Source organism: Phoca vitulina, unplaced genomic scaffold, assembly GCF_004348235.1.
Source record: "Phoca vitulina isolate PV1807 unplaced genomic scaffold, GSC_HSeal_1.0 scaffold10, whole genome shotgun sequence".
Classification (NCBI taxonomy): domain Eukaryota; kingdom Metazoa; phylum Chordata; class Mammalia; order Carnivora; family Phocidae; genus Phoca; species Phoca vitulina.
The window spans coordinates 25,592,117-25,605,366 of NW_022589713.1; the positions used below are offsets into that span (position 1 = coordinate 25,592,117).

At 40.1% G+C, this 13,250-nt stretch overlaps 2 protein-coding genes across 5 annotated transcripts in view; one reads left to right on the forward strand and one right to left on the reverse strand.

Annotated features, from left to right (window-relative positions):
- The window catches only part of PIK3R4 (phosphoinositide-3-kinase regulatory subunit 4), an 83,762-nt gene extending 75,939 nt beyond the window's left edge, over positions 1–7,823 (forward strand). For 3 of the 4 annotated variants that reach the window (XM_032408720.1, XM_032408722.1, XM_032408723.1), the window contains exons 16-20: positions 1,341–1,472; positions 4,803–4,903; positions 5,476–5,564; positions 5,853–5,961; positions 6,736–7,823. In XM_032408720.1, coding sequence (XP_032264611.1) covers positions 1,341–1,472; positions 4,803–4,903; positions 5,476–5,564; positions 5,853–5,961; positions 6,736–6,906 — 602 coding nt within the window. In that variant the 3' untranslated portion in view covers positions 6,907–7,823. The remainder of the gene's footprint in view (positions 1–1,340; positions 1,473–4,802; positions 4,904–5,475; positions 5,565–5,852; positions 5,962–6,735) is intronic. The other variant, XM_032408719.1, reaches the window with a different exon arrangement.
- A 2,705-nt stretch (positions 7,824–10,528) lies between these two features.
- The window catches only part of LOC116635238 (collagen alpha-6(VI) chain), a 114,691-nt gene continuing 111,969 nt past the window's right edge, over positions 10,529–13,250 (reverse strand). The window contains exon 39 of the mRNA XM_032409169.1: positions 10,529–10,748. Within this exon, the coding sequence (XP_032265060.1) occupies positions 10,529–10,748 (220 nt within the window). The remainder of the gene's footprint in view (positions 10,749–13,250) is intronic.

Genomic DNA, 13,250 nt, shown 5'->3' on the forward strand with positions numbered 1-13,250 from the left:
TAAATGGCAGTGATAGCTCTCAGGTACCCTGATCAGTTTTGAGGGTGCTAAACTACCTACGGCTGTTTGAGCCATTGTCCTGCAGTGGGGCAGGGTGACGGAGGGACCCTCTTGCCCTTTTGCCTTTTCACACTCCCAGTATCTCCATTAAATTGGAGACCATTTGCAACGACATGGATGGAACTGGAGGGTGTTATGCTGAGCGAAATAAGTCAATCAGAGAAAGACATGTATCATATGATCTCACTGATCTGAGGAATTCTTAATCTCAGGAAACAAACTGAGGGTTGCTGGAGTGGTGGGGGATGGGAGGGATGGGGTGACTGGGTCATAGACATTGGGGAGGGTATGTGCTATGGTGAGCGCTGTGAATTGTGTAAGACTGTTGAATTACAGACCTGTACCTCTGAAACAAATAATGCAATATATGTTAAGGAAAAAAAAAAAAAGATAGCAGGAGGGGAAGAATGCGGGGGGAATCGGAGGGGGAGACGAACCATGAGAGACGATGGACTCTGAAAAACAAACTGAGGGTTCTAGAGGGGCGGGGGATGGGAGGATGGGTTAGCCTGGTGATGGGTATTAAAGAGGGCACGTTCTGCATGGAGCACTGGGTGTTATGCACAAACAATGAATCATGGAACACTACATCAGAAACTAATGATGTAATGTATGGTGATTAACATAACATAATAAAATAAAATAAAAAATAAATTGGAGACCAGTCCCAAGAATACGCTCTGTGCCTCTGTCAGGACCAGCTGTTCAGTGTCAGGGTTGGCGTTATTCTTTGGGGATGGGAGGCTTCTCTGTGGGGTTTGTCATGGGCAGATGTTCAGGTACTCACTCCAGTTTCTGCTGTGATTGGCTACCCATACCTGTTTCCAGAATCTTTTGGAGAAAAGGGCGCGTGGAAATGATTGACGGCTGATGATAGGTACAAAGCTGCTGCCACTGTGGGGTTGGTAAAGTGGTCACTGAATGCCAGTAAAACATCTTTGGTGATTTAAGGCATTCTGAACATTTTGACCTATCAAATGCAGTTTATATCTTCTCTAGACCTTTTGTTTTTTGTGTCTGCCTTTGGCAGTTAATACCGGTGTAATTAATGAATTTTTCACTTTCAATTTACATTTATTAGACAGTTATGTAGTAGCATTGTGATGAGCACTTTATATCTTTATTTAATAACTAGAAGTGCTGTGTGACACCAGGAGGCAGCTTCATGAGAACAAACATTGCACAAAGCTAATGCTATTTATTATTTGTATAAATGCAGCTTGATGTACTTTAATAATTATATGGTAATCTTTTTGACTTTTTTTTTTTTTTCCTTTAAGGTACAAGCAGTGGTACTATGGCTTGTTGGGACATGAGGTTCCAGTTGCCAATTTCCAGTCACTGTCATCCTTCCAGGGCTCGAATCAGACGCCTCTCAATGCACCCTCTGTATCAGTCTTGGGTGATTGCAGGTAAAATGGAGGACTGGCTTTCAGGTGTTGGGGATTTTTTTTTGAAAGTGCATAATATCCTGCTGCCAAGACTCATATTCTTAGAGTTTTTATTTTACATGTGAACCAAATGTTTGATTTTGTTTTGTTCTGATGATGGAAGTTCCTACCACAGCTATCTCACTGTCATTCCAAATTTATTATCTTTAAAAATGATCTTATTAATTGCTACCATTACCTTCCATTTGTTTTCTTTCTCCAATATTTTTGTTAAAGCTGCCACCATCTTCTTAGAAATCTAAGTTAGAAACCTTGACTCATCCTTGTCAGTTGCCATTTCTTGTTGATGTTTCTGTTGCGTTTTCTGCAAGCTTTCCTTCCGATCCCTCCCCTCATTGGACATTTGGATTTTCTTGTTGGCAGGTTTTTGAAACTTACTTAATCCTTATCTGTAAAATGTGGTTAAGGGGCACCTGGGTGGCTCAGTGGTTAAGCGTCTGCCTTCCGCTTGGGTCATGATCCCAGGGCCCTGGGACCGAGCCCCGCATCGGGCTCCCTGCTCAGCGGGAAGCCTGCTTCTCCCTCTCCCACTTCCCCTGCTTGTGTTCCCTCTCTTGCTATCTCTGTCTCTGTCAAATAAATAAATAAAATCTTTAAAAAAAAAAAATAACTTTCCTAGCGGAGTTGTAAGAATTTGAGAGAAAACATTGTGAAGCACACAGTCTGGCATACATGTAGTGCTTGATAAATAGTAGCTCTTGTTATTCTTATGTCTTCTCATTGGTCATCTTGCATGTAGACTCTTTGGTCCCTTCTCATACACATAGACCAGCTCGTACGCTGCTGCTGTCAAAGTCTCCCTGTTGCCAAATTTGATGGCCATTACTCTGCTCGCCTCTCATTGGTCAGTTGATAGTTTCCTCTTTCTGAACTACTTTCCTTACTTGACTTCAAGGACGTCACTTTCTTGCTTCTCCTATTCATTGATTTGCTGCTGATTTCCCGATTTTCTTTTAAATTGTGGCCTGCTCAACTGCCTCAGGGCTCAGTCTTTGGTCCTAAACCCTTCTCCTCCTACACTGGCTTTCCTCTATGATCTTGTCTAGTCCCATGCTTTAAATACCACATTTATTCAGTTTTATAGCTACTTAAAATCTCCCCTAAGATGTCTAATAGGCACCTTAAATTTGACATGTCCAAACCGAATACTTGGTTTCTTTACCCCGAGACAAAACCATTCTTCCCACAGTATTGTCCCAGTAAATGACAGCTCTTTTATGCACAGTGCTCAGGAAGAAGCCTGGTGGTGTCCTTGATTCTTCTCTCTCATCTTCCTTCTAGTCCATCAGCCAATCCTGTATGGTCCTAAAATATATTCAGAATCTGACCACTTTTTCCTATTTCCATCACTGTCTCCCTTATCCAAACCACCACAATCTCTTGTCCCTATTAATACAATATGCTTTAACTCCCTGCTTTAATCCTTACTTCTTAAGACTGCTGCTCAGTACCTTCCCATTCCAAGTTACAGCCAAACTCCTTATTAATGGCCCAGAGGCTTAATGGGGATCTGCCCCTGCTACCTCTCTGACCTTTTTTTATTGGTCAGGGTTCCAACAGGAAACCGATGGCATACTCAAGGTAGGATAATTTGAGGATTTATTTTCAAAGGAACTATTGGTGGAAGTGTGGGTATAGAGGTATCATAAAAGCACAATGAAATAGGGCTGGTATTAGAAGACAGGAGGGGAGAGAGTGGTTACTGGAGTTTGCAGAGAAGGTGAGTAGAGAGGGCCACCTTGAGAGAAGAGGTGATTTTGACATGAGGGACACAGCCAGTCTGAGATGAGACATTTATCTCTCCCTTTGGCCTCCTACTGTGGTTTCCATAGGCCCGTATTAGTTTCCTATGACCATTTTATTCTTAGGTGTAATAAATAACCACAAAGTTGGTAGCTTAAAATAACACAGATTTATACTCTAACAGTTCTGGAGGCCAGAAGTTTGAAATGAGTTTTGCTGAGCCAAATTCAAGGTGGGAGCAGGACCACATTACCCCTGCAGGGTCTAGGGGAGAATCCATTCCCTTGCCTTTTCCTGCTTCTGCAGCTGCTTGCCTTGGCTTGTGGCCCCTTCTTCCATCTTCAGAGCCACCACCATAGCATCTTGCTCCATTGTCCTTTTGTCTTCTGCTGTCAAGTCTGCCTCCCCCTTCTAAGGACACTGTGATTGCATTTAGGGCTCACCTGAACAACCCAGGAAAATCCCATCTCGAGGCCCTTAATCATAATCTGCAAAGTCACTATACGATATAAGGTGACATTTATAGTCTCCGGAGATTAGGGCCTACTTATTTGGGGGGCTTTTCGTTTACCACAGGCCAAACCCATGTAGAAGCCAGAGGGCACAGCAGCCTGTTGATGTGGCCCCCATGGATCAGCCTTGGAATGGCAAGTGGAATGTGGCCAGCCCTCCTGTGCCTTTTTCTGCCCCTCCCCCATGCTCAGGCTGCCCCAGCTACAGGGGCTTTCTGGCTTTCTCCTTCAACTAAGCACATTCCTGATTCAGGGCCTTTGCATTTTTTTGGTTTATTGTCCCCACTAGAATGTAAGTTCCATGAAACGGAATTTTTTGCATTTTTTGCCTCATCTTCCTCAGCATCTAGGACAGGGATGAGCTCATAATAAACATTGTTGATTCAGTAAATGTTAATGAAGGAATGAAGTATTGTCACTCCTCCTGCTCAAAAATAACTAAGGGATAATGTCTTTCTCGGGCCCACAGTTTCCTTTTTCCGTAATCTTCCCCTGCCTTCATCTCCCACCCTTCCTCCCTATCACAGATGTGCTTCAGTCACACCGATTGCTCATTTTCCCAAAGAACACAAAACATTCTTTCTGCCTGAAATGATTTATTCGTATGCCACCTGTATCTGCCCAGTGAGAACGTCCCCATGAGGTGACCTCGATTCTTGCCAACCGAGGGGATCTTTTCCTTGAGTTCAGGTGGAACTCTGCAGTTCTTTTTGCTCTCATTGTCTTATCCTTTATATATATTTTTTCTCTACTTCTAGACTGTAGGTTTCTTGAGGGTAGAATCTGTTTAGGATTCACCTTTCTACCCCACAGTTCTCTTCACTGTGTTGTACAACAGTAAATATTCACTGGAAAATACCTTTTGCCCTCCAGTCTGGTGACAGGGTCACGATGTTATTTAAAAGTAGAGTGAGCATTTTTTGCAGGATCGGAAAAATGGAAAGCGGTACAGGCCGACTTGGATTATCTACCAAGATGTGGAAGCTCTGAGAGTAGTGCTCTGGTCTGAGTAATGGTTCTGGCCTGTTTCCCTTAGCTGTGCAGGGCAACAATGAAGTATCCATGTGGGACATGGAGACTGGCGACAGAAGATTCACTCTCTGGGCTAGCAGTGCACCGCCACTCTCTGAGTTACAGGTTTGCCTCCAGTTTTTATTCTAAAGGCCAGTTGAATTTCCCACATCCCGAGCGCTTTCAGGCATTTTACCAAACCTTGTATCTATCTGTTAGGCTTTTGGGTTGTGTTTTAAATTAGTATTAGGTGGCTTTCCTGTTCCTCAGGCTTACTAATGTCTGGGGGGTTTGGTTGCTAGCTCCGTAAGGTTTGTGAGGTCTGTGGAGCCCCAGTAAAAATCTGGGATAATTGGAACGTGACCCTCTTACCTACACTTTTTTCAGGTTGCCACCCCGGGTGCTTCATTGGGGCAAAAGGTAGGAAAGAGGTTTTTTCTCCTTTAGTTGGAGTCCTCCCAAATAGAAAATGTTAAGAGGCTGAAGAGGTTTTGCCTCTTTATTCAGAATGATACAAAGCAAATGCATTTTAAGGTCCCAAAGAAAGTCGTCTAGAAGATATACATAAATGGTCTCTCATTTCTTCAGTTAATCAGGTGCCTGGAAAGCTGCTGCCAGTTGACTTGTTTCTAGAAATGGCGCCACTTAGGGAATACACTGGTATCTTTAATTTGATTCCTATTTCTTTCTTTTTAAAGCCCTCTCCTCACAGTGTCCATGGTATCTACTGTAGTCCGGCAGATGGGAATCCCATCCTGCTAACAGCTGGCTCAGACATGAAAATAAGGTACAGTATCTGAGAAAGGATACTTACTGTGTAACACTTAAAAGGAGAAAGATCGTATGTGGATACTCTGGTTAATACCACGGTATTATAAATGTAATGTTTAAAATCCTCCACATCTTGCAGGAATAGCTGTTAATACTTCATGTGTCCCTAATTTTATGCTATTCTACGAAAAATCTCTTTTCCTAATGCAAAAGAAAATAAGTTATGTATTGATGAATGTAAGTTAATGATCATTAGTTCCTCCCCTTCTCCAGAGATGATCAGTATTCGTTTCATCTTCCCTAGGTTTTGGGACCTGGCTTACCCAGAGAGGTCCTATGTTGTTGCAGGAAGTACTAGTTCTTCGTCTGTGTCCTACTATAGGAAAATAATTGAAGGCACTGAAGTTGTCCAGGTACAAGCAGTCTTGTTTTCTTTCAACTTCTGTAGGCACAAAAATGACTGGTAGTATTTAAGGAACATGTTTATTTTCTCTTGGCTTTTCTGTATTTTTTGAAATTCACTTTTATTAAGGTATAATAAACATATTAAAGGCACACACATAAGTACATAGTTTGAAGTAAGCACTTAATATACTTGCTCAGTCCTCACAACAATTAATAAGTACCTTTATTACTTTCCTTCTACAAATAAGAAAGTTAAGCACCATGAAGTAACTTATCTAAGATCATCCAGGTATTAGGCAGCAGAGCTGGGATTCAGTCCTGGTTGTTGGAACTCCAAAGCTTGTGTTCTTGAGTTGGGCAAAAACTTCAAGTGAGATAATGAATCTGAAAGTGCCTGGGTCTAGAAGGTGCTCAGTAAATGAATGAAAGCTTCCTTTATGATAGATTAATATTTACGTCAATATTCTGGTCATTTATACCCCTTTATTATAGGCTTTCCCTTTTTCCTTTTGATAGGGACAAAAGGTAATACAGAAAATTTATAAACAAGCCAAGGATCTGTACATATTTATAAGTGGCTACTTGTCGAAAACACAGTATCATTTTGGACTCTTTACTCAGTTTGTGAAAGGTTGACTACTTCACAGGAAGTTTTAGCTTTAACGACAACAACCTGTCCCAGAAGCAACAATATTGATAAGAGGTACAATGTGGTACAGGCTTTTAACTTCTGACTTTCTCCCTTTTTTTTTTTTCCTCTCTGACTTTTAACCATGAAACAGGAGATCCAGAATAAGCAGAAGGTAGGACCGAGTGATGACACCCCTCGGAGGGGCCCAGAATCTCTGCCTGTGGGACATCACGACATCATCACAGATGTGGCCACGTTCCAGACAACACAGGGCTTCATTGTAACTGCATCTAGAGATGGGATTGTTAAGGTGTGGAAATGAAAACCTAGTGGTTTGTATAATATGTAATATGTATACTGTAACTTGAGAGCAAAGGTATTTTTAGAGGACAGAAGTGAAATTCATTTCCTTTTCAAAATTATGTCTGTATATTACCGTTTCATGATTAAACAGGTCCCCTCCAGGGTGGTTAAGGAAGTTGCACTCAACTAATATACTCATGCATATCTCTGCAGGAATCAGCCAGACAACAGTATCTGGGACTTTTTATTGTATAGGTCAAAGAGGTGAGGAATTTAAATTGCTAAGACATATTTTACTTTGTATTGAAAAAGATGGTTGTAAGCTATTACAATGTAAACACATTTTTGCTATTAAAAGTGCTATTCAAACCAGCCAATAAACTGTATTCAGGCATCTTAAGGGGTTTTTGTTTTTGTTGGTGTTTTAAACAGTAAACTTGAGCAGAAGAATAAACTCCTCGGCAGTATTTGTTCTGAAGAAATGGACTCAGTGTCACAAAGAATCCGTGACAGAAGTAGGCCTTATGCCCACATTTCTGGACTCAGTATTTTGTTCTTTCTGCTTTATCGTATCTTTCTTCCTGTTTTACAGTCGTCTGCCTTATTATTTAACACTAGAACTGATCTGTGTATCGGCCCTCGAAAAATGTCTCTCCTTGGCCATCATTTTTTATAGGCTGTGCTATAAATTCTGAAACTTAGCCCATCAGCTTGCTTTTATCCAGTTATTAAATGCATGAAAAACAAAGAAAAGGACTAAGCTGTTAAAAACGTGCCAAACATTACACTTTTGAAGACCAAAATTGGCCTTTCCCACAAAATAAACCCCTCAAGCTTATCAATTATTATTTGTACATGAACCTAATTGTCTCTTCACATTTGTCATCCATTTGCTAAAGGGTTTATGGTGTTTAAGAGACTTCATTTTTAAATTAGTTACATCAGTCTGTAAACCAAAAAGTTAAGTAGATAATCTGCCTCTGGGGGAAAATAGTACTTAAATATGCAAATTTAATTTTCTGTAATTATATGATTCAGTTATGGTACATGACAGTTTGCAGTACATAGGTCTGACTTCACGATTCAGTGCAGTTTTGTGTTTACCTGTCTAAACTCATAGAAAACCCTGTCATTCACAGAGGCCTGAGTTAGAGGAGTCTGGACCTTGACAAGGCTAGATAGCTGGTGGAACAGTAGGATTTGCAAATTTGACATTGTCCTATTACATTGCATCTGCTTCCCTTTGTGTCTGTTAAGACCATATATCCAGAGTTTCTAGCTACGAAGTCAGATTTTATTCTGCAGAGGTTGGAGGTCACTTATTTGAGACAAACCTTTGGACTGAGAAGGGCTTTGAGCCTGGAAGCTTAGCGAAGCCACATAACTGACAAAACATGCTGAGGGGAAAATGGAGTGGGCCGGTGGAGATGTAATCCCTTTCTCCCCTTATCTTCCTGCCATCCATTCCTCTTCCCACTTAAACTCCCCTTTTAGAAAAGGGGGTCATTTGGTTGAATTGTTACTGAGTATTGCAATCTAAGGCCATGTTGAGTTGCATCTTTTTTTCGACTTTTTTTTTTTTAAACATGTTTGACTCATAGCTTAGTGCAGAGATAATAGGAGGCATGTCCTTTATAGTCAATTAATTTACATGTTTAAACCAGGAAGCACTACTGCTTATTTGTGTGATTCTCGGTTTAAATAGGGGTTTATTTAATTTACATTCAAATTTTTACGGCTTTTCCCTTCTAGAGAAAGAGGTAAATCATGGGAAATGCTAAAATTAGGGATTTTAAAAAAGGAACTTAACATTTACAGTATGTTTCAGACCCTTCATCTGTTAAGGATTAAAAAGACCCAAAATGCTAAAATAATCTCAATTACCAAGGGCAAAAATTTTTGGTGTATTTTACTTATCAATGCAGAAAAAATAGACAAATACATTCTTAAAGTATTTCTAGCAGTAAACAGAAAGAGCTTTTGCTTAATCCAAAGTTAACCAGAAAAATCCCTTTTATTAAAATACCTCTTAAATATTGCTCAATTTCATTCACTTGAAACATAAATTTTTCCTGAACCCCTAAGAACTGCTTAGGATATGAAGAAACCTGATGTGCTGTATTCTCCTGTTTCCTGAGTATGAATATGACATTTTAACTCCTTGCCCCTCTGAAGACATTGGGAGCTAACTCTATGAAGTTGCCTGAGTAAGGATGGCAGAAGTGGTTTTAAAACACAGTGGAGATGGCCTTTCTTTCCTAGCTTTTATAAAGAAAGATATAGAAAAGAAAATCACCTACTGGTCTAAGGTGCCAGTAGCCATCTGCCCCATGCATCCAAGCAGGGTCTCCCTCGCTGAAGAGAGTGATGTTCTGCCAAGGAGGGCCATTGCTACCAACTCTGGAGCCAGCTCTGGGAATTTGAGGTAAGGTCCAAACATTGTGTCTAAATTAAATAATGCTAATTTGGTTTTTAGTTGTTGAAAATATTAGCCCATCATAAGATTAAGAATTAGTTTTGTGATCTGGAGGTAGGAGGGAGCAAGCTGTCAGAATGCTCTTGGAGGCTAGGCATTTGGAATGCCTAGCTTTCCTGCTTTAACTTACTCTCATCTCTGTACATCTCTGCAACCCCAAATGGATTTGTGGATTAAAACATTAACAACTTTATCTTTTCCAAACTCGATATGCATTTAAGACTCTATTTAGATCTCGGTCAGTCCTGTTTGATACTGTTCACTATTGACTAAATAGCTACCTGATGGGTAAAAGTTAACTCAGCGTTACCCATGACCAGTTGTCTTCACTCTCCTTGTCTAAAGAATATATGGATTAGTGAAAAATAATATATATATAACAATAATGGTAAAGAATAAAAGTCCATCAAAATAGCCAGGCAGGAGGCTGTATATAATGAGGGAACTTCTAGCTCAAAAGCAATTATTTATGTTTTGGGGGAATTAACAAGTTTCTCAGTGAATTAAGGAGGAATTGGAGCAGAGAAAATTACTCTCTGCTTCTTACCTGTCCAAGCAAACAACTGCAGAAAGTGGGAGGAGACCTTCCAGCATAAGCCTATCAGAAAGCTGGACACTCCACACAGAGACAGTGATGTGTTTAAATGGTATCATGGAAAGCCAAATTATCAAAATTATGACATATAAGCATCAATTTGTAAATGTAAATTTTGGGGTTTTTCAAAACATTAACCTTTGGTTAAACAGATGAGCATTAAACAGTACTAGAGAATGAAACCTTGGTTTGCAGAAAGTGGACTGGACAGAGACCTGCAATCAAAAGAATTAGCATTGGCTCATGTATATACTATTTAAAATTTACCTTCAGATTATATCTCCATTGGACTTCTCAGAACACTTCTTTCATTCTTCCATCTTTTAATGATAACAGTTCTTGAATGTATCAGAGTGCTGGAATTATGAGAAGTGCTCAAAGAAATGGACAAGATCGATCTTAATACCAATGAGTGCAAGGGATCAAATTGCCTGATAATCTACAACCTGTGTTTTGTCCAGCCCTCCAGAGTGGACGTCTGGATATGGGTGGATATCCAAATAAAAGTTGCCCATAGTTATGGCAGGAATTTAGTTACTTAAATCCAGAGTCTTACCATGCTTCCTAAGGCTAAATTCTTAAAGCACTTCCTTTATCATGTTGTTTTGGAGCAGCTTTTATCACCTTTTTTCCATTTTTAAAGGTATGGAATGTGTTTCTGGTAAGATTTTGAATAGTATCATCTCTGCTGTCTCTTGCTACTCTTGAAAGATACTTTTTATCTTGAAAGAACTTTGCCTTCTGTAATGCATCTTCTTTGAAGGTAGTTTTATATGGTCCAGGAACAAAACTGTACAAGAGAAGAGAAACATCACAGAAGATAAATACCATTTAAACTTTAATAGACTATATTAATTCTGTCTTCCTAAATGTTGTCCCCATTCCTTGTTGCATCCTTCCTTCAGGGTAATTTTATTAAGACTATGAAATGAGATTTATACCGGCAGATATATCAGAAGTTGAGACTGAGACATAAGATATTTTGTCAAAATATGCAAAATCATTTCAACAACAAAGTTCCTTCTTCATAGAACATGTTCCACCCAGTACTTCATATAGTTGGCTTCTTCTGATTATTCAGGTCGGAGGTCAAATAGTACACCTCATTAGAGACTGCTACATCTATAGTTTTCCCAGTCTCCTGGTTGCTCAGCACAATATGCTCATTTTTCTCATAACATATCACTGTCTGAATTTTTATTTACTTATAAACTTCTTTAAGATCCGTTCTCTATTCTACCCTCCCAGACAGAAACCCAGACAGAAAATTTCATAAGACCATGTCTGGTAATCATAGCAATCCCAGGAATCTTAGAAGAGCATATGGTAGATACTCAATAAACATTTATGAATTGTTGAACACCACATCAAAAACTAATATGTTGGCTAACTGAACATAAAAAAAAACCCAAACACAATTATCTAATGAAAACATGAGTGAATGCCACTCCCTCTTCCCTCTCTCCCTCTCACCCATCCATTCTTCCTTCCTTCCGTCTGTCCATCTATCCATCCATCCAAATGTTGACTCACTATGGAAGGCACTATGTTATGTATAGTGGGGGACACACAAATAACACCCAGTCTGGCAGGCACATAAAGAGTTTGTCAACAGTAAAGGACAGCTGGGGACAGACTGGAAGGCCAGAATGCCAGATTGACAGGTCAAGGAATCATAGAAGCCAAGTGCTGACTGAAAGTCCTAACCTAGCCAATAAAACTGTGCTGGTGGAAATGTCCTATAATCTTCACGGACCAGTATGGCAGCCACTAGCTACATCTACCTATTGAGCACCTGAAATATGGTTAGTGTGACTGAGGAACAATTTATAATGTCATTTAATTGAAAGCTAGTGGTTACTGTATTAGCGCAGGAAGGGAGCCATTTCAGACAACCTTATTTTACAGGGAGGTGGTAGAAAGAGCTTTAAGTCCCTAAGCATTCTTCTATTCAAGCTGCTCTACTTACTGGCTGAGCAGCTCCGAGCAAATCACTTAACTAGAGTGATCCTTGCATCTTCAGGTTTTAAATGGGAATAAATACCACCCATGTTGTGAGCAACATTCAAAATCCCCTAGACTAATTACCATGGTGCTCTGTTGCTTACAGATGAGGAAACAGACTGCATGTAGAGGTGAATATCAGGGACAGAACTGAGACTATAACCCAACCCTCTTAAGAGCTTGGTGTTACTTCCATTGAACTTGTTTTTTATTTGGGACACCATGGAAAACTATCAAGATATTTATTTTTTAAAAGATTTTATTTATTTGAGAGAGAGCGTGCACGTGAGAGCACAAGCAGGGGTGGGGGAAGGGCAGAGGGAGAGGGAGAAGCAGACTCCCTGCTGAGCTGGCCGAAGGCAACCGCTTAACTGACTGAGCCACCCAGGTGCCCCAACTATCAAGATATTTAGAATAGGAAAGTGAAATGAAAAAAGTCATGCTATCAGGAACACCTGGATGTGGGTGCAGAACAACAGGAAAGCCAATGGCCTGGGGCAGGTTGGACAGTTAAGAAGGTATGAGGAGCTTGGCACATAAGCTCTTTGTAAATATTTTTAGAATGAATGTGTGAGAGCCTGGTGGCATAAGAAAAGTAGGTTTATCAATACTGATAAATCTCAAACATTTGCTGAATTGTGGTCAAGGGAAGAGTCGAGAGAACTCCAACACATTGACATCAGAAAAACAGTGCCAGTATTCACTACAATCCATTTCTTCATATTTGGATTTTTCTGCTTTTACCAGCTTTAAATCTGATCTCTCACGAAAACAAAAATATTTAGAAAATAAGTGAAAGATAAAATTAGTTCACTTCTTTCTCTCACACATGACATACATGCATATTTGTGCACACACACACACTCCACATATTCCTTTTGCCTCTATAATGAGACCTAGAAGCAAAGGAGACATCAAATCAACAAAGAACCATGCCATTATATACTATATGTCTGGGCTTCTGAAACTCAAATCCCAAAGTATATCTCCATTCACTTCCATCAGTGCTATCTGGAATATAGCAAGTTGATCAGCAAACTTCTCCCAGTTACCAAGAAAGCTAAATTTCAGTGCAAATACAATTTCTCACACCTCACATTTTTGCTCTATTTTTTTTTTTAAAGATTTTATTTATTTATTTGAGAGAGAGAATGAAAGAGAGAGAGCACAAGAGCGGGGAGGGTCAGAGGGAGAAGCAGACTCCCCGCTGAGCAGGGAGCCCGATGCGGGACTCGATCCCGGGACTCCAGGATCATGACCTGAGCCGAAGGCAGTCGCTTAACCAACT